The following is a 26,768-nucleotide window of genomic DNA, read 5'->3' as shown; positions in this document are numbered from 1 at the left end:
ATGGCAGCGCCCGTAATTGAAACATGCTATGTAGCTTGTTGCCCAAACAGGACTCCAAATGTTATTTCTTGGGGTCGTGGCGGGATCATTGCCTTTGGGACATGTACCTCTGTAGCTCTGTACGACCCACAGGTAGTAAAGTATTTATAAATCCCTCTGTAAAGTTAGCTTTCGTTGTTAATTATCACAGCCAACGATATCCGAGCATCCCATAGTTGTATATAAACGTCTACTTTTTTGTTGTTTCTTGTTTGTTGTCTCAGTAAACATACTATTTATTTTTGTTATCTCAGGAAAGGGGAGTTGTTGCTGTCCTGAATGGACATACAGGAAGAGTGAATACAGTTCAGTGGGTTCACAGAGAGGACTGTGGTGAGTGCCTATTAGCTAGCTGGATGTGATTTTTGTGTCTCGACCGTTTGATTTGCCGCCACAACAAGCAACATGTGTTCAAGTTGAAGTGAGACATTTTTTTAATTATTATTATCAAGCTCTAAAATTGAATCATAATGTGGTTTGTCTTCAACAAATCTTCTTCATTGTGACTTTAAAACTGTTTGTGTAAAGCTCCTTTGCTGACATGTAACATACGCCTTACAGTGCATGGACACCCGAACATTATACATTTCTCGTGATTGTCGAACGTCTCGTTCCAAAACCAGGGTTGTGCAGGCTATCTGTCCACACCAAACCTGGAAAACCGTCCCCCTTCATCTCAGAAAGCCTTAGCAAATAGTTGGAAGTACACTGTTTTCTTGAAATACCATTGTTTGCTGTTGCATTTAAGATTGACCTAAATTGTAACTAAGTGACATAGTCCAAATCATGATATAACAGCTGCAGTCCAAAGGTGCACAAAAGAAACTTTAGCCATAATGTGTATCTTTACTTAATAACTGTGGTGTTATTGATTTGGCAGCTCCAGAGAGTCACCTTGTCTCAGGAGGCTCAGACAATCGGCTCATCGTCTGGGAGGCTCAAAATGAAAAGGTGAGTCACCTGGTTCATCAGACAGTGTTTATCTGTTGTTGTTTTCTATCTTCTAAAAAGCCCTCTGATGTTGTCAGTTTGTCCAGTTAGTGGAGTGCAAAGGCCACACGGGTCCAGTGTGTGCTGTGGATGCCATCTATGTGGAGGACTCAAAGATATTGGTGGCCTCCTCAGCATCCGACTCCACAGTCAGACTGTGGCTCTGCAATGAAGCCAATGAAGGTAATGGACAAAAAGAGTTGTTGTGATACAGCACTTTGTTGCCATAATAATGTTTCAAGTGGTTTCGATCTAAACACACACACACACACACACACACACACACACACAAACACAAACACAAACACAATTTGGGGTTCAGTATCAGCCTGCCACAGTCGCCCACAGTGATTTCCTTTCTCAGTCGGTTTCATTTTAATACGTTTTAGGTACATGAAGAGGTCTTTTCTTAATAAGTCAGCTTTTCAAGAACTAGTTAATTTTCACCCTGTGCCTTACACTTACGTTTTGATGTAGAACCCTATCCAGAAAGTAGCAGACTTGCATATTACTTAAAAATGAACAATCAACTTTATGAATTCCCTTACAATGAGCCGATATGCCGCCTAGTGGCAGCTATGGGACATGGCAATATTGACAAACAACGAGGTTGGTCGCCTCCCCCTTTGCAGTGCTGCAGAACTGTTGAGCCTTTAGCATACGTCACTTCTATGACATTGTGTCCGCATTATATATTTTTTTAACATCCACTTTAGTGAAACTAAATAGAAAAAAGTGAAATGTTTTTTATACAGTCTCATGTTGACAGCTGTCACAAAACATTGCTCTTTGCAATGTTTTTATTTCCTAAAAAATTTAAGCTGACAGTATTGCAGCTGTATTAATAATACTATTGCTTAAAGTAAAAAATCAGTGGTGATTTAAAAACTGTAATCCATATCTACTTTTATTTTTTTTCGAAGCTGTCACCTAGAACTGCACCCGTCAGGGCAGATGAACACTGATGCTGCTTGACAGTCATGGAAATTAAGTGTGTGTGTGTGTGTATGCGGGGCATAACCTTGGGATGGATTCCCAGATAAAAATACTATCCATGTTATGTTGAATTGTGACAGCTTGAGAGGCCCCTGGCCTCTACACATAAGGGGGAGGCAGAACAATTTCTGAATCTTTTGGCAAATATTTCAAACGGGAAGAGTCAAAAGAAATATGTTGTGTATTTATGCATTTTGTATCCATTCAGACAAACCCCAAACTATGTAGTTAAAAATCTTCTACACTATATTCTTTTTTAAGTTGTGTAGAAATATTACTCCTAGAGCATCGTAAAGTTTAATTCCATGTGCATGTGTGTTCCTCAGCTGAGTGCCTCCACACCTTATCATTTGGCAGCAGTTTCATGATGGATGTCGCTCTGGCACTGTTGCCAGGCAGCAGAGGTAAGCCTAAGCTGCTCCTACATAGACATTTTTTAAGTTGTGCGCCACATTCACTCACACACATACACACAGACATTTTTCCTCTGATGTCATCCATCTCAATTTGCACCACTGCTTTAGTGGCTGTAACCGAGTGTCATATTCAAAATGCAGCCCGCATTTGAAGTGTTTCTGAAGTGTCAATTTGCCTTTCTGTCTTACATGCTGTTAGTCTGTTTGATGCTGCGCTTCATCCTTCCCTTCCACCTCGCTCCTGTTCATAAAACATAGGCTTAGATTTAAGTGTGTGTGTGTGTGTGTGTGTGTGTGTGTGTGTGTGTGTGTGTGTGTGTGTGTGTGTGTGTGTGTGTGTGTGTGTGTGTGTGTGTGTGTGTGTGTGCGTGTGTGCGCTTACATGACTGTGTGAAAACCTAACCTTCTTTTCTCACAGTTCCCATACTGGCCTGTGGGGGCGATAACTCTCAGGTGCATCTGTATGTGTCTAACGGAGAGGTAAGCTCTGACGGATACTCTGTCGATCATTCAAGTTTAATTGCTGAAGTATGAGAGCAACATTGTACCTTTTTTAATTGATCTACAGCAGCTCCATAAAGCCATGACACTGCAAGGGCATGAAGACTGGATTCGTGGTGTGGCCTGGGCATCTCTAGGTGAGCGCTACTGTTTAGAGTAGTGGTACTGTTTTTGTATTAACTGTTAGCTATCCTAGTATGCTTGCATGTCTGACTTGACCTCAAAATCAGATATACATACAATATACAATATATGTAGCTGCAGGAGGTGATTAGAAAAACACATGTTAGAGATTTCAGATCAGAAAATAAAGGCATTGTATAAGTACTCTTGAGCCATTCGCAAAACACCAGCATCTTCTCAAACCCAGTCAAGTTACTCTTGGGGTACCAGGGCTGAGATTTGAGTCCAGGCTCTTTGATAGGTGGTGACAGTAACGACAGTAAATATACTATGATTTACTGTTTTCTTAATGTTTAATCAAGAGTTCTGTAGACCGTATATGGGCAAAACATTGGTTGTTACAGTCTATTAGTTGAGTATTCATTGAAAACGATGCTGCCTTTTTTTTTGCTTGGTGTCGAATGACTATGACTCTTTATTGAAAATAACCTTGATTTCCGCAAATGAGACAATATATATATATATAATTGTATATTAACACATATATATATATATATATATATATATATATATATATATATATATATATATATATAACATAATATTAAGATGATTATGTCAATGTGATAAACATGAATTTCATTATTTAAGTTATAGATAGTAGGTAGGACCTTTTTATAAATGTTTACTTCTAACTATTCCTTTTCTTACATGTAATATTAATGTATTTAGAGTTTGTTGTCATGTTAATTGTTTTTGTTTTTTGTCTTATTTGTTACATGTTGGAAACAAATCCATCCAAACTAAATGTATTGTTAAGGATATTTTAAATGTGTCTGCATGCATGTAACAGTGAGAGAGCAAAAAGACAATTTAATTTTTAAGCTCAATGGAGTTTAGTCAAATGAAAACTAGACACAGCCTTTAAACCACTTATTTTGAGTCTGGCATCACCACTAGTGGCATATTCACAGTATTTTGATCCAAGCTATACTAATTGTGTAACCCTCTTCAAGGGCTCTTCATTACTGCACTGCTCTGACTGTGTAAAAGCTATTTCATCTCCTTAACCAGCTCTCTCCACTAGAGTCTCCTTCCCACTCACAGTCTATGACCTACTCCACACTGCCAAGCTACGAGCCAGCAGAGACACAGAGAGATGTTTGTTTATATGAAATATTCCCATAGGAATGACAAAACCCTCTCCACTGTGATAGTAGTTACATTAATCATTTTTTTCTTTTATGACTCGGCAAATGGCAAATTGCAGCACAAGAGGTCCAGTATATCATAGCTGTTAAACACTGGCATCCAGTGCATGATGCTGTTTTCTGTTTTTGTGTTTCTATCTTTATCATATTTTCTAAATCACCAGTTTCTTCAAATTAATCTTAGTAGTAGCACACAATAAGTACTAGTATAAAATCAGCTGGATATATGTTTTAATTTTATGGTTTTTACTTTTGCTGAAGGGACGGTAGTCAGACTTTTTTGAGTGTTTGAGTGCAGCGCATGGTCTTTTTAGTTCAACCTTCTCATGCAAGATAATCAAAAAGTTGCATCAAAAAGATGACTTTCATGAGAGCCACAGGTCATGAAGATGTTTTTCATGCAGAGGCTCTATCCTGTGTCTGTATCAGGGCTTTATGTTCTGCATCACCATCAAACAGGTAGCTAATGTCCATTTTGAAAAACACATTTGGATGTTATTATTAGTGTTCGAACATCTTGAGTAAAGAGTAAAGAATTTCATTTTTATCAAAACAGAAAGTTGAACTAAAATAAAGTTAAATGTGTTAGAATTGGAATATAATAAGATGCACGTTCAACATTACACGTTTCTTAATTCTTCTTCAGTGAAATGCAACATGTCAACTGTGGCTCTTTACAGTTTGGAACTAAAAAATATATTTGTTTCTTCATGGGCGTTTCCTCCAGTCCACTAACTGATCTGAAGTCGCACTTTATCATTCGTATTGTAACCAAAACACTGAAAATGTGGTTGACATGCATCACTTTGACTGTAACACCGAACCAGCTGTGTGTAGAACGAAAGCTTACCGGTGTCACAGCGGGCGAGCGTGTGTGATGCACAGCTGTCTCCCTCTGCTCCGCGTCAGTGAGCAGTGACTTACCTTTTACTGACAGTGATTAACTTGTTTGTTTGATAATTGCTGGCTCAGCATGAAAAAGTTACCTCTGAGTCTCCAACTGCTTTTCCAACACACATCTGGTGAACGTTCCTGGTTATGTGACTCAGTTTCATGAAGCCTTATCAGACACCGAATCTCAGGCAATGCCATCAGATGTTTACTTCCATTTTTAGGCTATTTGTTGCAATTTGAAGTGGGGTAAAGTAGATTTTTTTTTTTTTTGTAGTGACAAATGAAAAACTTCACACGCATGATTCAAAATGAGTTGCCTATGGGTAATTTATAATGTCTCAACTATCTAAAACAATGTTTCGTAGAAAAAGTCGGACAGGCTCAAGAAAGTTACCAATGCAAGTAGTTTCAGGCGAGTAGCAAAGCACTCACCGTGATCATCAATGTCCTTGCATCATGATCGACAAACAATTATGGCCTTCCTCCTCCCTCTTCCACCACATAGGAGGCTTTAGGTGGTAGCAACAGAGACCTTTTAAATATGTCTGTGTATCTTGGTAATTCTGGGCCAGTGGCTATTGAACTACTATGTTTGGCCGGTACTCCTGCTGTCTCACCGGCCTTACACAGTCAGTAGCATTATGTTCTATATAGGTGAGGCTCATTACAAACCAGAAAAGTTGGTATTCTTGAATCTAAGTCGGAACAGTTGTTTGTTAGGCTCAGTTCTAAATTGTCCATCATGGCTCAATTATGTATCACTCTAAATGTAATCAACTTCACTTAAGCTCAGCTGTGCTTCGAGGTAAATATGACCGTTCTCAAAGTTTTGCTATACAACACAACAGTAAGATAAGATAATTCTTTATTAGTCGTGCGGTTGGGAAGTTTACAGAATATTAATATTTGATTATGACACACCTTTGATCATATATCAAGTAAATAACACAAAGGCAGCTATGATGACTTACTTGATAAAGCTGATAGAAAATGTCTTTCAGCCAGGAAGGTTTTCATGTTTTCTCTCTGACTCGTTCAGGTGGAGAGCTGTTATTAGCCAGCTGTTCCCAGGACTGCCTCATCAGAGTGTGGAGGCTGTGTGCCAAGTCTGGCACAGACGCCCACACAGAGGACGATCACACCATCATCAAAATGAAAGAGGATGTTTTTGAAGTAAAGGAGAGGGGTGAGTGGGCCATGCAGGCTTGATATATAAAAAGGTTCCTAATTAACCAAATGAATAGACAAGCTTTTTGATGGTATCGTGGTTACCAACCTCCATAAAGAATAAAGTGTGTGTTTATGTGTGTTTACATTTATCGGTATAACACATACTTTGGTTGATATTTAATTTTTTTCATGGCACATTTAGAATGTCATATAGTTGGCCATAAAATGTAAACCTCCCCAGTTATTCAGCCACCTTTCTCTTGTTTCTCGTATGAAACTGATATCTTGATAACAGTCTTCATTTGGCCTCTGTGTTTCCGCGACAGACGTGTCCTCAGTGTTTGCTGTGTCTCTTGAGACAGTCCTGGCAGGCCATGAGAACTGGGTCTATGGAGTCCACTGGCAGCCTCCTCGCTACAAAGGTACCTTGATTTTAAAAAGGGACGGGATCGGTCATTACTCACAAAAGTTTCAGATAATTGTCAGTAGGTTCCTGGAAAAAGGTAGTGTCGTGTCTAAAAGTGAATCAAACTTTCAGAATCTGACATTTACCTTTGAACATTTCAATAATTTATTTTGTTTTCTACAGCCTGAGAAAAAAGAAAGGAACGGGTGTGAAAAGTTATTGTCTTAATTAGCTCTCAGGGGAAAAAAGGCTGATGGATGTGCTAAATCTTCTCTTTAAACTCTAGTTGCCTTCAAAGGTTATTACATCAAGATCATTTCACACCCATCCCAGCTTTTGAGTACATCACATATCATTATGTTTAGTTACTTCAAATAAGTAAAGCGGCTCAATTATGAGGGCAGAGGTAGTAACAATTATTTTGCACAATATTGTAATCATATCTTTTTTACTACATTATTTTTCCATCTTTACAAACAATATTTAACATTTTTAGAATATGATACCATGCATCCTAAAAATGTGTCTCTTCATGAATACCTCAAATTAAACACTGTTGCACTCCACTTGCAGTTAGTCTTTGACGCAAAAATGCTCTTGCCTGCTCAGCCAAGCCCCGCTGCTTATGATTTGTCTTTTTACGTGTAAATTTGTGTAGGAAGCACTTGATGCATCAGCAGGGCAGGCAATGTAAATAGAAAGTGTCAGTAGCGTAGAACTTCTAACTGGTTAAGAAACAGCCTCAATGTAATACTGATGTGTCTTCATGACCTACAGAAGTAATTGAGTCCATCAACGAGGAGATTGGTTATTACTATGTAGTTATTCATAATGCTTGTCATCAGTCCCAACTGTTCAGATTTCACGCAAAATCTGACTAAATCATACAGGTCCACTAGAAAGTCCTTCAGCTCAGACTCCAGCAACAACCAGCCTGCTGACAGACAGTCAGATCCTGCTGCAGTAAAACGGGATTGCTACGGGGGAAACACTACCACTTTTGTCCACAGGCACTGCCAAAATCAACACTATATTAAAGTTCTTTGAAGTAGCTTTAAATACACTGTTGAGATAAAAGCATGATCATTATTAGTGCAACCATAAACATATATCATAGATGTTGACAAGCCACTGGCCTAATAACTGAATGTATTCTGTTGACAGTTGTTGACAGTGTATGCGGCTCCTGTATGAATTTTCTAGTCTCTCTTTGTCGCCCCCTGCAGGTTGTGAGCTGCAACAGCCTCTTAGTCTGCTCTCAGCCTCTATGGACAAAACCATGATCATCTGGGCTCCTGAGGAGGGATCTGGTGTCTGGGTTGAGCAGGTGAGTGTTGACTTGAGTACAAGGAGGGTGTCTGCAGATACACAGCCTACACACACATAGCTTCAATTACATTATGCCCGGAACAGAGGCTTTGCAGATAGATCCACACACCAATTCTGACTATTTCTGCTGGCTTCCTTTTTTAGTAGCTCTTGACATGATCCAGGAGCTTGAGCCCTCCCCTAGTATTTCCCTCCTGCTGTCAGTGCCCCTGCATCAGTTTCCACTCTCCCTGACATTGAGGTGTCGGGAATAGAAGTGATAGACCGTGATGAAGAGCCGCCGAGCCTGTGAGTTTAGACAAGCCAAGATTGACCTCCCCCGTTTTCTCTTCTATCACTCATTCACTCACACTGAACCCCCTCTTTTAAGGCCCATTCCCCAACACATCCGATGTGGGATGGAGAGGCTTCTGAGAGACATGCCATTGCCTCTGCCTTCAACGCCTGACTCATCATTTTTTTTACTCCTCCATGATCTTTCTTTTGCTTTCATTCCTCACTCCCGCCTTCTGTCATTTTCTGTCCTCTCCCCCACTTGCCTCCCTTTCTCTCCTACTGTCTAGTCTCCCTCTCACACATTATCTCTCTGCTGCTTTTCTTCCGCTCCCCTCTAACTCATCTCCCTGAGCTACCAACAGCTGCGGTTGTGCCAGAATGAGGCTAAATTTAACACATGGTGAAGAAAAGGCTGTTTTCTGCCCCCACAGCTTTTTTAAATTTATTTATTTATTTTTAAATACATCTAGCTAATTCTCAGGTGGTTCAGTAGTACCTCAGATAACCTTTCCACGTACCTGACAAAAACACAGAAACATGGGCAAGTCTGCTCATGGGCCGACTTGCAGAAATGTAGACAGGCCCACATGCAGAACGTACCCCACAGTGTGTGCACAGTGGGCTCCCAAACACACACAGTAATTGCTCACCTCGCCATAGCGGGCACCTTGAGTGTGATCACATATGAGGTGATGAGAAAAGGTCCACATTTAATGAGTTACATTTTTGTGCCTTTGATCTCACCATTCTCATCCACTATTGAGAGCAACAAAGACCACAGAAAAGAGCAACCGTGAAAGTCTTGATTCTCCTCTCTGACAAAGGGGCAATGATTAGGGCCTGAAGCCGGTGTCGATTCTCGTCACATATTCTTCTCAGTATTATTAGACGAAGGTGGTCAGTGGAAATGAAAAGTAGCAGGGAGAGTTTGAAATCACGTCTTCTGTGGCCAATTTTTCTCCAAAACTCAGGCCTTTGTTCTTGATTCCAAAAATAATATAAACCCCCTACCTGAAATATCTTTTGTTGAATTTGGAAATGCAGTTACATCCTCTCTTTTGCTCCCTCCGACCTGTGTGGTTTTTAATTTTTTTCTCAAACAAGAGAGCCAAACCCTTTGAACTGACAGGTTCCCTACCTACAGAGGAAGCTTAACCTCTTAAGCACACACACACACACGCACACCGGTGCACACAACAATGAAATGTTAGTGAATTAAACTGTATTTACATTTTGCCTTTGATTTTGTCACAATGTTTTCCATAATCTGAATTGGCCGCACCGTTTTTATCTGTGGGACGTTATTGGCAGAGCAGATTCCTCAGCGCTAACTGACCAGCCATGTGTGTCTTAATTAGCCAATTTTTACAAAGAAGTGCTCCACTTCTTCACGCTGATTAGAGTAATTGGTGAGATTTAATGGAGGAGCAGGGTTAGCAGTGGGGTGGCCGGGGTCCACCGCTGCGTAAAGCACATCTTACTAATGAGACACACTGGTAATTAACATCTCAGACTGACCACAGCGGGCCACTACGAGGCCTGGAGGGATTGTCAGTTTGTGTGGGTGTGTTTGTCTGCATGAGAGATAACCTATTTTCAGACCTTGGCTTGTGTACTTTCCAAAAGATACTCTTGGCCTCATGGCAGGTTGAGAAGCCACTAAAACCAAACTCAGTGAATATTTTTGGTGGCTGTCTAACACCAGGCTTAACACCAGACTGAAGAGCAGTGTCCTCTAACCACACCCAACATCGCTGATGAGTGTGGTCCGCTGTAGTCAGAAGTGTGAAATCCCTCGATCCTGGAGTTCATCTGTACTTCACTGCAAGGACAAAGGGGGTGTCAAGTTACTCTTTAACCTTAACGCTTTGAGAGTGAGATATGAGTGAATTACAAATAATCAAAAGAAAAAAATAATCAATAAACAACAATTTTGATATTTGATTAAAAAAAAATTAAAGCTACGCTAATTCATCATTTTACATTTTCAATTAATGAAACTATTGGGTATAATGTGAAATGTGTGGCTGAGAGTGAAAAAGAACAGTGAATTATCTTCTGACTCGGCAGAACCCCTCAGTACAGCTTTTACCTCGTTGTTTTGATTTTGGGGCCCGAGAACTTTACTGTTCTGACTCGCACAGGCTTTGCCCTCCAGTGGTCTCTCTGCTCTGTTTGATGAGGAGCCAACTTCATGTTTTGAGGTGAACTTTTTTACCAGTGGAGGCTGCAGGTGGTTTGGACGGGGTTCAGGAAAGCAGAACTGGATTTGTTCCTCAACCAATGCAACACCCACAGAACACTATGGTTCTCCCTGATGCCGCAAGATGATACACACCTGGGGGTGGACACATTTGCACACGTGCCATGGCAATAGCCGCCTTACGCCTTTCCACTGCTCTGTATCATCCCTCCACTGTTGGAGAGCAGGAGCAGCAGTTGTTCGTCATTCTGGCAGCCCCAGGTTGCCCCTCGGCACCGTGGCATGCATTAATGACTCGGATGATGGCGGCCCAGCTGTAGACCATCCCACAGGTCAGGGTGGCTCTGTTTCCGCAGGTAAAACTGTCCAGGCTTGGCTTCTGAGAGAGACTGGCTGCACAGGTTGTGCAGGTCATCAAGGTGGCAGGAGTGGGACTCTGTTACAGGGCAAAGTGGTCGGGGGACCGACGCTACTGTCAGACCAGTCCTTTTCAGCGTCAATGAATGAATGTGTTTACTCTAACAAAATTAAATACCGTAATATACTGTGAAACTGCCAGAATCTTACAAATTACCGTGATATGAATTTTTGGTCATACCACCCAGGCCTACATCTTACCATCAAGAGTGATGACTGGCAAGACCCAGTCTCTCAATGTGTTGGTCAATATTTCAGCCTGGAAAGTTTATTTGAAAACCTGTACTCCACACTGTATGGGTTTCCCCAGCAAGCTCATTCAGCCCCCATCACCCTCTTTCTCTCCTTCAAAGAATGATATATTCCTTCCCTTCTTTTCTGTCCTTGTTCTATTCCTCCCCCACACCCCCGCTGGCCAGTGATAAGGCACGCTGTGCATCCATATTGTTCCCTCACTCGTAAACAAGACAGATGACGGCTTTTTGCCTCTGTGAGTTTTTGCATGATTTACGGCAGGCTCTTGTGTGCAGAATTTTAAAATCAATCTGCTTAATGTTGCATCTCGTGCTCTCTCAATCTCGGCGTCTATGTTTGTACCTGTCTCTCTTTCCTCTCTGCCTGTCTCTCTCACTGGATGGCTGGAGGACCGTGCCATTCCAAGTGAAGGCTTGCCTTTTATTGCTGCCATTAGTTCCGCTGTGTTTCAGCCTACAGACGGGCATTATTTTGAAGGTCATTGATGACCCATGCAAGCTCCCTAAGAAGGCCAAATGATTGAGGACATCACTTTACTGCCTCACACGATAGACATGGCAAAGATATGTCTGTGCCCTGCTGGTGTGTTTGTGTGAACCCTTTCAACATGTTGGTTTAACATGTAATTGTTGCAAATGAGTTTGTGTGTGTTTATCCTGCAGTCTGCCTCAGGTCACTAATGCAGCATAACATGCTCTCACTCTACCTACCTGCCTCCAAGAAAAGATAAACGGCTAAGCTGTACATCTATTTGAATCATTCAAGTGTGAATTTATCACTTCTTATATTGCCTCACAGCCAATGTCCATATCATTTAAGGCACAAGCTAATTAAAGATGGAGAAGATATGTGCTGCTAAGGGAGCAGTGTAGCGCTCTCTGGGGTCGGTTCTGCAGCTATCGATTTGATAAGATCTCCCCTTTGGGCCCAGTTACCTTTCAAGGCCTCAGGACCAGATACAGCTTTTACTTGTTTGGATTCCTCAGTGAGAAGTTGGACTGGTCAACAGAATACTCTCAAAATCCTTGAGTAAACAGTTTATCCTTGACTGGCTAGGTATTAAAATATAAACTCACAAGTTTGGAATGAGTATTTCTGATATGACTGTGAATATATATATATATATATATATATATATATATATATATATATATATATTTGTTTATGAAAAAAGTGCTTCACTATATATATATATATATATATATATATATATATATATATATATATATATATATATATATATATATATATATATATATATAGTGAAGCACTTTTTTCATAAACAAGCCAGTCGTAATTCAAAATATTGACGGCTCGTGTTTGGAAAATCTCTCTATTGCCTAAATAAGGATTCCTGTGGATTAATTTCTACATTGTTTCAAGTTATTTCTGTCTAGTTCCATATTCCTGTATTAAATTCTGCCAATTATGCGAGCAACAGGATGAGATATTAACCCATTTAATCCCATCAGTTTTAAATGTTGTGTTTCTCTATTTCTGTATGTAATTTCTGTTCTCTATGGATATTACGGGGATGAATGAATACAGATTTTATTTTTATTTTTTAAATTTTTAGAACCAATTAGAAGCTATTTATTTTTACATTATGGCTCAATGTTCATTTTTAGTTGTAATCCTCTGTTTACATTAATCCACTTAATTAATAATCTATTTTATTTTTGTAACCATCTCTGCAAAAAACTTTAAAAGAACTAAATGTGAGTTATAATGACCTCAGACACATGACTTTCTTTTATCAGTCTAATTGATAACTGCACTTAAATAAAAATGGGCTTTCTGCCCTGGGTAATGATTTGAATCCACAAAATTCAATACATACAATTCTTGACACACAAAAGCAAGGTCTGAGATTAGACAGGTGGTCAGCATCCTAAAAGAGTGATTCTACTTTTTCTAGCATTTTTCTGAACTGAGGCAGTGATTTTGGGGTGTTTTCAAACTTTTCCCGGTAGAAGCTCAGACCCTGCTGTCTATTTGATCTGCCTTATGAGCATGACGTGGGGGTCACAAGTTCTCACTCAAATCCAATTTATTTAAATCCTCCTGGGTACTCAGGCGTTTGCAATTTTTCATGATTATTTGTTTTGTGTGATATGCTGCACTGCAATTGCTTTCATTTTATTGACAAATGTATTTTGTTAGAAAGACAGAACTGTTTATTCGGCTCTAATAAGTAATAATTTCTCATTTGACTTGTCATCTTAATTTGCTGTTTTTCTGCTTCTTTCCACCATTACGGGGCCTCATAGTTAATAAATAGCCTCTTAGAGGGAGACTAAGAACAGATTTTTCAAACTTTTCCTCACTACACTTCTTTTCCTGATTTATAACCTGATTTATGCTGCTGCTTATTCTTCACATAAGGCAGTTAATGCACCTTCTGTGTCCTTCATCTTTGTCCAAGTCAGTGACTCTGACCCAGAAACCAAATGTTCTTCACCCACCTGATGTCTGATACGAGGGTGTTGAAAAGGCAGATGGGTTGATGCTCCTGATCAGTGATGATCGCCCTCATCACGTTTTTTTTCTTTCACATCAGGTGCGTGTAGGGGAGGTTGGTGGCAACACTCTGGGTTTCTACGGCTGCCAGATGAGTCCGGATGGCTCCATGATCGTGGCTCACGCTTTTCATGGAGCACTACATCTGTGGTGCAAAGAGCAAGACAAAGAGGTGAGCCTACTAAACTGTCAAATCAATACAATGGCAGTATTTTTTACAGTTACAATACACATGTTTAAAAAAAAATCTTAACACATTTTCCACAATGCACTGGTATTATTGGAATTATAAGTGTTTTATGTTGGGTTCAATGTTAGTGCAGTGCTACTCTGTGAGCGACAGTGATTTGTGTAATTAGTCACGCCAACTCTCTTGTTTTGCATTAAATTCAACTGGCTTCACATGTGTCTGTCTTGGGTGTCCCTTGGAAAGAGTGGGAGTCTGAAGGTGTTGATGACTAATTCAGATGTTTCAAAGGAAATCGACTTCACAGACAGCAACGCCTAAATTATAATCACCCACTCTCATGCCATTCATACTAGTTATTGATGTGTATGTAGAGAGGGACATTTAAATGGGAAAATCAGAGGTTTGAGAACTGATCATTGCAATGCTGTGTCTGACCAGGGTCAATGGAGGCCTGGGGTTGTGATATCGGGTCACTTTAACGCAGTCCAGGACCTGAGCTGGGACCCTGAGGGTGAGTTCATCCTAAGTGTGGGCTCAGACCAGACCACCAGACTCTTTACTCCATGGAGGAACCAAGACGCCAAACAGGTAAAATAGGCTCAAGAGTCATCTATAACATGTAGAATTTGAAAGCTGACAGTGTTTTTAAATGGTGTAAGTGCATAGTTAGGATGTTTGATTTGAATCAATCACTGCTATTGGTTGTTTTTGTCTTTATGAAACGAGCATGTGTAGCTGGAACGCTACCACTCCAAACTTCTTCATTCATGAGACAATATAAAAGACAGTTTTCACACACCTGGTATCAACATGTAGACATAAGGATTTAAGCTTCTCCATTTCTTCTTCTGGTCTCCAGGCTGTGAGCAAGAGTTACTTAGTATTCATCGCTCCTCTCAACACCAGCCCTTTGTATTAACCTTTCTGGGATATAGTCTGCACCGAATATATATATTCTACTTGTCGAGTTTGCTAAAATATGTTAGATGATTGAATTCAGTAGGTTGTGACTTAATAATGAAGAGTTTCTTAGAAGTGATTTATTTTTGAGGGAAGGATTCATGACTTGAGATACAGGGATTGATCGGTCGCAAAGAGTACTTGTTTCTTCACCTCAGGTTTATCCAGATGAAATTGTTAGAAATGGGGTAAAACATGCCAGTTCAGGTAGAAACAACATGAAGTTTCCATTCCTCATTACATTATTGACGATGCCAGTTTGGAATATTGACACTTCATGCTGGAGCTATTGCATTGGAGCCTTCAATCTTTTCTTGGAACAGCGCTTTGCATCTTAAGCTGGAAATGTTTCATTTGAACAAGAGAATCAATGTTGTATTTGGCTTGGCTTCAAACTCCTTGATGTGGGGCCAAGAAACACAGTTCTTCAACGTCAAAGATCTATTAAAACACTGGCAACCACATGTAGCGGGTTGTGATCCCCATGACCAGCTCTACAACTTTATAATATATTTCTATGTTCTTTTTACTCTCCAGGTGACCTGGCATGAAATCTCCCGGCCACAGATCCATGGATATGACATGCAGTGTCTGGCAATGGTTGGAAGGTTTCAGTTTGTGTCAGGAGCTGACGAGAAGGTGCTGCGAGTGTTTCAAGCACCTCGTAATTTCGTGGAGAATTTTGCTAACATCTCTGGGACCTCGAGAGAAAAGCTGTTGACATCAAGTGTGAGTGCCAAATTAAATAACTATCTTTTATAATATTTTCACGTTATTTTTTTCTTCCATGTGTAGATATATAGTCAAGAGATTAAATCCTCGACCTTTACAGCCGTCTGTTCAAAGATCAGGTCTCACTCCAACTTTCTTTGTAGTCTCACTTTGTTGTGGACGGCCCACTTATTCATAGTTATTGATGTCTCTATGTATATTCATATATCTGCTTGTTGCCAGGACTCTGCCAACCTTCCAGAAGGTGCCAGCACACCTGCTTTGGGTCTGTCCAACAAGGCTGTATTTCAAGGTAAAATACTTGCTCACCTCCACATGCACATCAGCGCTCAGGGCCACATTATATTTTATGATCAATTTTTATGAACAAATTGAGATTGTGTCATATTAAATTGAGGGTTTGTTTAATCGTTTTGTTCATTTTATGTAATTTAGTATTCAAATAGTCAAATTAATTTACAGAAATGTCATTTCAATTTACAGGTGACCTTGCCCCAAAAACCAATGAGGGGCAGTTCAACAGCGTATCTGATCAATACCAGGAGTCTTACTTCCACCCGCTCATCATGACTGGTACTGTAAACCTGCAAAAACAACACTTTCAAGTATTGTCCCAACATAACATGGTCATTTCTAAGTCCGCTCAGTAAACCCTCTTTTAATTTAAACCTCCCTGATATATTCATATTCCTCATTGTGAGCCACTCGGCGGCATCAGTGCACATTTAAGAGTTCCAGTCTGCCTGTCGCTAGATGTTCATATAAGAGACAATTATGTGCGGCCAGACGGACAGCTAGTCATTACGGCTCTCGCCATGCTGCACTCCCACAGTGCCTGAGGTCTGCTGGAGGCTGATGGTATTACAGCTAGAGAGGGGATGAGAAGAAAAGGGTAGTGGGTGATAAAGAAGAAGAGGAAGTAAAAGCAGAAACAAGACGGGACAATTGCAGGCTGTTATTACAAAATAGAATAAAATCTAAAATATGAGATAAAATGGATGGGTTTGTGAATGGAAATGCCATTGGGTTGATGTGAGAGAGGACAGAGGAAGAAGAGTATAAGAAACAATAAAGAAAATGGAGAAAGTAGTTGCAGGGAAGGGGCAGATGGGAAATGGATGAGAGTCAAATTAAGAGAACGTAGCTTGGCGCTTTAAAACCCCTGGGCTAGAGGGTGTCAAGGGCTGTCATCAGCATGATTGAAGCCCCTCCTTCATCTGCAATGCTAATTTGGAAGCAGGCTTATGTGTTTGCAAAGTTTAAGTATTGATGACCCTGGGCTATGTCGGGAGCAAAGTGCGGAGACTGTTGTTAACAATACATTTTCACTCCTTTGATTGGCTTCCGCAGGCAAGGTGACAAATTAATAATTAGGCAAAATGGGAAGTCGATGACCAACAAGAAAAACACAAGGAGTGTAGCTTTCAATTACATGCAACAGGAACGCAGAGCGGTCTTGTGCAGAGCCTGCGGTGTGAAGGAGAGGATTGGCACCAGGCTATATTTGATCCCCCTCAAAGCCAACAGCCGTTAAGAATCAGAGATAAAGCTGCAGTTGTTTCGAAATAGCTTTTTTTGTGAAAAGCGGCAAGTTTCAGGGCTGAGGATTTCATGCAAGCTAAATGCTGAAAGAGGCTGTATGTGAATGTGAGAGAACATTGTCTCCAGGCAATCAATCGTGTTTTCAGTCTTCCATGTAGTTTTTACTTCACTCTATCCGTCTCTTTTTTCCCCCTTTTTTAATTTGTAAGCCGATCACATACACACGCACACATTCAGGTTTATATCTGTCGCTCTTTGGGTTAAAAGAACAGGGATTTAAAAGAGGCAAATTATAATAGCCACTTGGGTGTAATCCTCATTTAGTAAATTGGAAACTGGTTGTATTTGAATTTTAAAACAGCTCAGTTTTCAGGGCTTTGCAAATGATAGTTATGTAACAATTTTAAAGTTAACTGTGTGTATGTGTGTTTGTGTCTGTGTGTGTGTAGAGCCCCCACCAGAGGATCATCTTCTCCAGAACACACTGTGGCCTGAGGTCCAGAAACTGTGAGTATCCAAATGTTACCCAAACCCTCCCAGCTTGTCTTCAGTTTAATTTACCGACTGGTACAAACAATATCCATAGTCCTGAGACATGATGCAATAACAATTCCCTCTGCATGTTTTCTTTTTATATACTTCCTTTCTCTATAAAGACACCAGAGTGTCTATTACTCTTAATCAAGCAACATTTTAAGATCGAATTGTGTTTGTTTGGTTTTGCCCAAAGGGTTTATTGTAACTGAAAATTATGAACTTCCCAAAGCCCTTGGTTGCCTCCCTCCTTGTAATCGTGAGCCAATCCACTTCTTGCCATCCCATGAGCCCCTTCTTTCGGTTAAATATATTGCCTCCATTTGTGGCCAATGTTAAATCCATTTACTTGTCAATCCACCATAAACATGACATATGGCGGGGCTGTTTATTCGAGGTGTGGGCATTGTGTGTGTTGAAAAGCATTTTCCTACCTTTTGGCTTCCCCCCCCCCCCCCTTTGAATCATTTAGTGCGTAATAGAAACATTAAAATGAGTAAGTGACCGAATTATTTTTGTGGCATAAATAATACCCTGAGCGTTGTGGCCAAATTGCTGCAGTATTTGAAAGCTTTGTGGTTGGGGAGGAATTTCTCTCCATTGAGTTGCAGGCTGTGACTTCACTTTGTTGACTCGTTGACATTTTAAAACAAGCAGGTGATAGTCGGCAAGCTAAAAGTAATTAGGCTGCGATTGATTAGCCGGAGCATCATCATTGTTCATCTCTGTCAGCGGGAGAAGGACCAGTCATTGCAGATCAGTATTTTAATTTCACACTCTGTCTGCTTATTTACCTGTCAGCGAGCAGCGACGGCTTGAGCCTGGAAGCTTGTCGGGGAAGAGAATACTTAATTTACTGTCAATCTGGGAGTGCTTTCTTTGTTGTTGTCCTCCCTGCTCCACCCATCTGTCTTTCAGATCCTGTCTGCCCTTCCACATATTCAGTACAGCTTGAATCCTATTCATAATTAATGTCTGTATGTCTGTATGATTGTCCTCCTCTGTCTCCTACAGGTACGGCCACGGCTTTGAGATGTTCTGTCTTGCTTCAGACAGCGCCAGGACGGTGGTGGCATCTGCATGCAAGGTCGGTGTAATAAATGTTGAGGCCAGAGACCACATACCCACCCTCAGCAAATATAGCAAATCAAAAGGAGAGAGCATCATGACATATTTACTCTGCTTACTCGCACGCACGCACATGCACACACACAGCAGGCTTAAATGGCACCATTAGTCAGGTGGATAGGACCTACCTTGATTTGAGACAAATGCACAGATGTGTTTCTGTCTTCCTGCGGCATACAATCCCTACGTCTCTCTTCTCTTTGTATTTCTTCCCTTCATCGCCTGTTTCTTCCAGCTGTCCCGCTTTCTTTCCTCTGTGCTGATTTGCTGTATTCCTCCCCCCCACACACACACACAATGATGTTCCCTTTTATTCCCTGATATGGCCATCCTCAACCCTGCATTTTTCTTCTTTTTTTTTTCTTCAAACAAGCAAACTTTCTGTAGTATTTTTCAAAACAGAAGTGGCCCTAGAGGAAGAAAAGGCAAAAGGGGAGATAAAAAAGACAGAGAAGAAAGTATACAAAACAAGGAGAAACAAGTGCATAAGCCACACATTTTATTTGATTTATTTTTTTCTTTCTATGTAGATAAATGAATTAAAACTGTCTTTCCAGGCATCTAAAGCCGAGCATGCAGCAGTTCTGCTGTGGAGTACAGCTACTTGGCGTCAGCTGCAGACGCTGCCGTGCCACACCCTCACCATCACCCAGATGGCCTTCTCCCCTGATGCACAACTCCTATTGGCTGTTTCCCGGGATCGCACCTGGTCTTTATGGAGACGGAACCTTCCCACACCTGAAAGTCCAGGTGACAAGGGGCAAGGAGTTGTCACTAATAAGAGGCTCCACCTAAAAGCAATCAATCATTTATTCTGCTGTGTCGCAGCTCGGGATGAGTTAATAGTTCTTCATCGTACTTTTCAAATTTATTTAGCTTAATTAAAAATGTGTTTGAATAGATTTCAAGAAAAAAAGACGATCTTGGAGCCTTTATTGGCAGACAACTAAGCTCCCCTAAGACAAATTAATTAAAATAAGGTAAACCCACTGGGCAGATTTGTTCCCAATCAAATTCCAAGTCAAACTGGCCTGATTCGAAGGACTCCCCTAATTAATACTGTGAAGAGACAAACAAGTGATGCGTTGACTGAAACTAGTCCAAAAGGAGCTAATAAAGGAAGATTATTTATTGAATGAAGCCATGTTTTCTCTGCATATTTATGTAAATTGACCACATTTTGGATAGTAGGTGCAGCAAAGCTTTGACATGAGGTGAAGAAGGAAACTATCAATGCTGCAAATACATTTCTAGAGCGATGCAACCCTTATTTGAAGAAATACAATCACAATGGTAGTGTAGTGTAGGATTACTCATTTAGTCTGCTTTTATTGCTTGACGTTTGACTTCCTTCAGTTTAGTTTAGGAGTGATGACATTAATGTTGGAGGAGCAGAGTTGTTTTACATTTCTCATTTCATAGCCGACTGTTTGATTTGTTTTGAACATAAAATACTCCAATGTGGTGGCAAAAAGGACCTCATTTGAATGTGGTACAAAATAATTTATCTGATGTACTTCTTCTACCTATTCTTTTTATATAATTGTTTTAATTTATATAATCAATTTATGAATCCTTTTAATATATTATCAATATATATTATCGTTTGATTCTTATTCAACATGTTGATAAGAGATGAGACGAAAATACACGTAACCTTTTTGGAAATTAAAACCACATATTGCAGAATAACAGTGTAGAACAATATGATAGATGGTGGGTAAATCCTTTTCAATTATGAAACTATTCCTGGTCTGAACATGCGTATGATCAATCATGTGATCACTTGCGAGCGGCTCTTAAAGGAACAGTATGTTCGATTTAGGGATATGTATTGCCAGAAATTGATGGAATATGATATTAATAACTGTGTTTTCATTAGCTTGGAATGAGCTGTTAAAATCCATGACACGGCATCAGCCATGTTTTACCACAATTTTTCTACAGTAGCCCAGAATGGACAAACCAAACACTGGCTCTAACGAGAGCCTATTGCATTGTGGTGTAGTTCTCTGACGAGCTTTGGAAGTGACGGGTGAGCGGAGGGATATTCAGTTGATGCAATCAGCAATCCCACTGCTAGATGTCACTAAATCCTACACACTGATCCTTTAACGGTTACTACTACAAGTACGTAAGTAAGTTCACTCTTTAGAGCACTCTTGTGTGTCATTCTTAGAGGTTTGTTCAATATGGGCCCAGAGATTAGTAACCAAATGTGAGGTACAGTATCCACACTAAACACTATTTCTTAGTCACTTCCATTACATATAAACAGTTATAAACATCAGAGAACAAGCTAGTTAAAGCCTGACAAACAAAGAATAATCACTGATATCGCATCAGTACTGCTGTTAGCCAGTTTCCTGAGTCGTTGGAGAAAAAGTCTGATCTCTGCATCCCCACTTTCCATTCACGTCCTGCTGTTGTAAACAAGAGTGCTCTTGCAGAGTTTGTTCATATGAGAGAATCTCCGCACCTTGACTCAGACAAATAACCCAATCCTGCATCCAACACGACATTTAAACCCAGAGGATTACATCCTACCTGCACCTGGTAACGCATTTTACCGCTCTTTTGACAGCTCTGGATGGTCTGAATGGGATCTGAGAGGCTAAGCAGTGCTGCACTTTCTTGTTTGCCTGTATAGTGGACTGCACAGAGGCAGGGATGGTGTTTGTGAGAGAGGAAGGGCGGGATTGGAGGATAGTGGTCTCCGTCTGTTATGGTTGGCTGCTGAATCACTCAAGGTGATTGTGAAGAACACGCACACACACACAGTCTCAATGACCGGACCAGGGAAGGTTAAACAAAGTTATAGCTATAACAAACTGACTCCCTGCATTCTCACCTAATCTGTGTCTCTTCTTTTCCTCTCACCTGTTTTGTCGAACTACACCCTCCTTCCTTCCTCCCTTTCCTCTCCCTCGACAGTCAAGCACCCAGACCTCATCATTAAGGCGACCCTGTTACCTTCCTCTTCTCCCTTTTTTACTTTTTTGTACAGCTTGTTTTTGTGGCCTTTTTATCTGCTGCGTTCTTATCTTTTTTTTATACGTATTTTGCATATTGTGTCTTGACCGAATGCGGCTCATTTTTCTTCTACATTGTCGGTCTCCATCTCTGTGAGGTCCTCACATGAGTGTTAATGGAAGAACACCTGTGTGTCCCAAAACTGACAAATATGTGTGTATTTTGTGGAGAGTGTGTTGTGAGAACATAGACGCAACATGGTGGTTAAATCCAACTTTTGTGGCGACACTGAGGTTGTACGGCTGTGTGTACATGCCAGTTCAGTTATGCGTGTGTCTGTGTGAGTGCCGGTGCAGAGCAGCAGACACACAGACGGGCGGCTGCCACCAGCATACAAACAAGCTCTCTGGGGGAAACCAATCTGGGGCCTGAAATGACTTAGGCTGGTGAAATAAACAGCAGCCGGTCATAAACCAAAACTGACTGAAATGGGGCGCTGGAATGAGGTTCTCTGTCTTGTTTAGTTGTTTATGTGTTTCCCGGGAGAGCCTTTGTTGCAACAGAGTAGTGAGGTAGAGATATAGACATGCTGATGTCATGCTACAGTAATCGTGACACAAAGTTTGACTAGCAGCTCATCGGTCACCAAAAAGGAAGTGTCAGAGAAATGTGACAACATATATGTTGTGTTGGGATTGACTTCATTCTTTATATGATCTCTGTACTTGTTTGTTTGTATCCATGCAGAGCCTCGGTTCTCGTTGTATGCACACACCGGGAAGGACACGGCCATACACAGCCGAATCATCTGGTCATGTGACTGGAGCCCAGACAGTAAATACTTTGTGACATCCAGTCGGGACAAGAAGGTAAGTCTTTCCTTTTTAAGGTGATCATTGAGGTAGTAATATAATGAATGCATTTTTGTAGTGATCATCGATGTGTGTGTGTGTGTCTGTGTATGTCTCCAGGTGATAGTTTGGGGGCCGTGCAGATTAGGGGACCCTGAACTTCCTCCTGAGATTAAACCATGTTCTTCCATCTTGGATGTGGGAGATTCTGCTACTGCTGTGGCGTTTTGCCCCGTTCTCTGCTCTGATAACAGGTACACACACGCAGACTCGCACAAAGCTGTATGTTTGTATTGTGTGTTTGGATTGTCCGTCCGTACCGTTCATGTGAACACACTACAAATTCACGGATTAGTATTTTGTGGCCAAAGGTTAGTTTGACCATCAAAACCTATTTATGAACATAACGCTTAAATTCCTATGCTAATTATGACAATTTCACGCAGAAAAGTCTGACGGGATGAAATAATTAAGTTATGACATTTTGGACAGACGCTTGACTGACATTCAACCACGAGGCGGCCATTTATGGTCATGACGTACTATAAGCTAATGACTTTTTACTTTCACTTATTTATGAAATATTACATTCTTACTAACTTTATTACAGACTATTATGTGATGACTTTTTTATTTTTTATTAAACATTATACTAGGATGTTCACGATATTATTTAATCTCATTTAAAATGTAGAAGGTGTCTTTTTAGATAATTTTCACTCAAAAACATCTTACCTTTCTGTTCAAAAGTTATGTTTTTACTCCTCTGGATGGTGTCCATCTTGGATTTCTGGGTCAAAATGATGTCCTCCCGGTGGTTTGACTTCATACATGACTGTAGGTGCTGTGGTTCAAATGTGAATTTTGTCAAGATAGGGGAACCCACTGGGGGAAATCCCTGGAGGGATCTGGGGAATAATTATTTTATAAGAGGTCCAAAGAAGTCAAATCAATCATTAAAACATCTTGGCCAGAGAATAATCACAGAATTGAGGTTCTGGACTACTCTGTCTGAACCGACTATTTTGAACTGAATGGAAATTGAAACTTGACTTTTACTTATATTTCATTTGAGAAGACTTACAATGATCCCATAAATTATTTTAAGGCAGAGTCAATAGCAGACTTTCTGTCTAGGAAGGGTTGAGGAAACGAGTCACTCAGAAAATGTCTCTCAGCAACTAAATACATTTCTTTGCAAGCACTATTAGACAAAGCACTCTTCTTGTTTTGGTCATAGAATATTTTAACAGCATTCTTCACTTAACTGTTAATGGTTTTAATGTAAAGTTACTCGTAGTTATTTTAAGGCACACGGAAGTACAGAAGAAGTTATGACTAAGCACAATCTGAGCACGGAACTATGGCAATACTAAATACTGAATATATTTTTGTGAAGACTGAATGCAAAAACCTACCTTAAACATCAGATTTAATATTAGAAACAACTAATATACCAATATTATCTTTGGTCAGCCATTGTGGGCTGCTTCTTTATATTGATATAAAGAAGTTCTTCCTTTTAAAGCCCTCGGTGAAACATTTGGATCCTCTGGAATTTAATTTGGTGAAAGTATAGTCAAAGATATGCTGATGTATGAATATTTTTGCTCAATTTCAATTTTGTTGTGAGGCCATTGCCTCAGGGTTTGAGTTGAGTGTGTGTGTGTGTGTGTGTGTGTGTGTGTGTGTGTGTGTGTGTGTGTGTGTGTGTGTGTGTGTGTGTGTTTGTTTGTTTTGTTCCCTTCCACAGCTACCTGCTTGCAGCTGGCCTGGAGTGCGGCAGGATCCTGCTGTACAGGTGGAGTCCTGGCCGGGAGCCTGCTGGAGGACACGACTGGAGCAGCTGTGGCGAGACGGACATTCTGTATCCTTACAACACAGACAAAGTTCATCTGAAGCACATGCAACTTTGAAAGGTCTCCAATGGCTCCTGGTAGTATATTTTAATAGCACATTGGGTCACAGTGGCTTTAGTTTGTTGGCAGAAGCTTATGTATTATTGAGAACGAAAAGGCAGTAGACAGCTTTATTTGAATGGCTAAGTTCATTTTAGCTGGGCAGCAGCTGGGGGGAGGCATTGCTAAGACTTGTGTGTATTTAGGCGTGCATTGTTTCCCACATGGATGTGTGAGTCACCTTCTGTAGAGCTCAGGAAGTGAGGTTTAAGGCAGGTATCTTTTTTTTGTATTAGAAGGCCTCTGTTCCTCAGGCTTCAGTGCTGCTCACAAACATACTTTGGGGTTTTTGAATGTCTTTTATGTATTTGAGAAGGAGCGATGTTGCAGTATGAGTAGTAGGTATGTGTCTAAGTCAATTCAGTTTATTTTGTACGGCCCAAAATCACAAATTACCTCACATCGGATCAGGAAAAACTCCCCCCAAAAAATAGGAAAAAAAAGAAACCTTTGGGAGAGCAACAGAGGAGGATCCCTCTCCCCGGATGGACAGAATAATAGATGTCATGTGTACAGTGTCTAATGGTCTGTCATCCAGGGTATCCTGTTGTTTCCCTTCACCACATGTACTCTTGCAGACAGAGCCACGCTTTGACGGTCAAGAGGCTCCGCTGGAGGCCCAAAGCTGGCCGAGTAGGTCGCGAGAACAACAAGCTGGATGGACAGACCGATGGAGAGACTGACGTTGAGGAGGAGAACTCCTGGGTCCAGCTTGCTAGCGCCAGCGCCGACCACTCTGTCAAAATCTTCAACATCAACAAACGGGCTCTTTAGCACCAACAACAGTGACACTATTATGTCTCTCTCACGCAGAGAGACACTTGGACTGAGGGCCAAATGTCTGACTGTGGCACAAAGACCACAGCTGCTTGCTGGCAAGCCATTCAATCCCTGTGACAGCAAGTTAAGTCATGGGTCAGTCGCAGGACAAACCCACAGCACACATGCCCTGCAGTCTGTCTGCACACAGCTGAACCGATTTGATGGGTGGAAGCAAGATGGTGAAAACACCAGGACCCAAGGGTGGTATGTTGACACTTCAAAGTGTTTTAGAATCAAAGAAGATGACACTGCTGGGGATACATACATACACACAGATTGCACATTTAGACTACTTATCCAAGTTAACATTTATATGGTGAAAGTGCTTTTCAGTGACCAATCAAAGAAGTTAATTACACAGATGTATGGTTTGTATTTGTTTTATGAATATTAAAATGTTTTATATCCAAAATGTTAAGAGTTTTTAGTCTCAGTTAAGTACTCGTGATTGCTACACGCCATTAATGTTTTTTAATCTTACATCATCTTGTTTTTAAGAGTTTTATGCTTCTACAGAGCGATTACTTGCATATGGTACCTGTCTTTGTTTTACGTTAGTTTTGAGTCATTTTGCAAGTCAGTGTAACTGTAAGACCCAAGCTGAAATACAGACGCATAGCAACATTGACATGGACTGATGGCTTACCAATTGTTACATTTCCAGAGATGGCTTTCATAATGCATGTAAATTAATGGGAATAGGATGTAAAATTCACAGTATACATGCAATCCTGGATCACCAATTGTGATCAGCTCAATTTACAGTAATTCACATGGAGAAAGTAAACATTAAAGGGAAATGTTGTGGGTTTTTTCCTGGCTTTGTGTCGTTGCTGTGTGGGTCGTATTTTCAATGTTTCTTTTTGCCAGCAAATGAGCAGGGAGCTCTCATGTTTTTACATCACACATTTGATGAATATAAAGCTGATTGAAAATTGGCAAAGTTTGCCTTTTTTTTATTTTATGTGGCAAAAATAAAATCTTAAGAAAAATGTTTTATCTTCTGTCTCCACAGTTGTTCATCCCCCATTTTGGTAACCACATGAATTTGAAAATTGAATTGGCAGTAAGTTGTAGTTAAGAAAATATAACATAGTTTGTTCCAGGCAGGACTTTAAACATTGCAGTAGATTAGGATCAATCAAAGCAGGACTGTCCAGTTATTGAACACAGCAGCTTAAATAGATTAAGGTGCACCTGCTTTTGGAGACTGAGCAGAATTTTCAAGGACAGAGGAAGACTATGTCCTCGATTTACTACGGGCCTAGCTGAGTGTGCCATCATTATGTCAGCCATAAATTTACCTGCTGGAGATTGTAACTACTGGCCATA

At 40.5% G+C, this 26,768-nt stretch overlaps 1 protein-coding gene across 1 annotated transcript; it reads left to right on the top strand.

The window, feature by feature from the left end:
- elp2 (elongator acetyltransferase complex subunit 2) lies at positions 1 to 26,337 on the top strand (the record flags this gene model as incomplete). Its single annotated transcript, XM_079231871.1, has 22 exons — positions 1 to 132; positions 294 to 372; positions 920 to 990; positions 1,068 to 1,212; positions 2,352 to 2,429; positions 2,860 to 2,921; positions 3,010 to 3,079; positions 6,210 to 6,356; positions 6,667 to 6,762; positions 7,973 to 8,073; positions 13,787 to 13,918; positions 14,375 to 14,524; positions 15,434 to 15,625; positions 15,851 to 15,920; positions 16,112 to 16,201; positions 17,620 to 17,677; positions 18,719 to 18,791; positions 19,390 to 19,582; positions 22,553 to 22,674; positions 22,777 to 22,910; positions 24,410 to 24,523; positions 25,193 to 26,337. 22 exons carry the CDS (start codon positions 1 to 3, stop codon positions 25,386 to 25,388), a joined length of 2,505 nt encoding a protein of 834 aa, XP_079087997.1. The 3' UTR covers positions 25,389 to 26,337.
- Positions 26,338 to 26,768: the final 431 nt, after the last annotated feature.

The sequence above is a fragment of the Taurulus bubalis genome (genome assembly GCF_910589615.1).
Source record: "Taurulus bubalis genome assembly, chromosome: 16".
Classification (NCBI taxonomy): Eukaryota; Metazoa; Chordata; class Actinopteri; order Perciformes; family Cottidae; genus Taurulus; species Taurulus bubalis.
The sequence above is the reverse complement of the archived record's forward strand: the minus strand, read 5'-3'. Positions and strand labels throughout refer to the sequence as shown.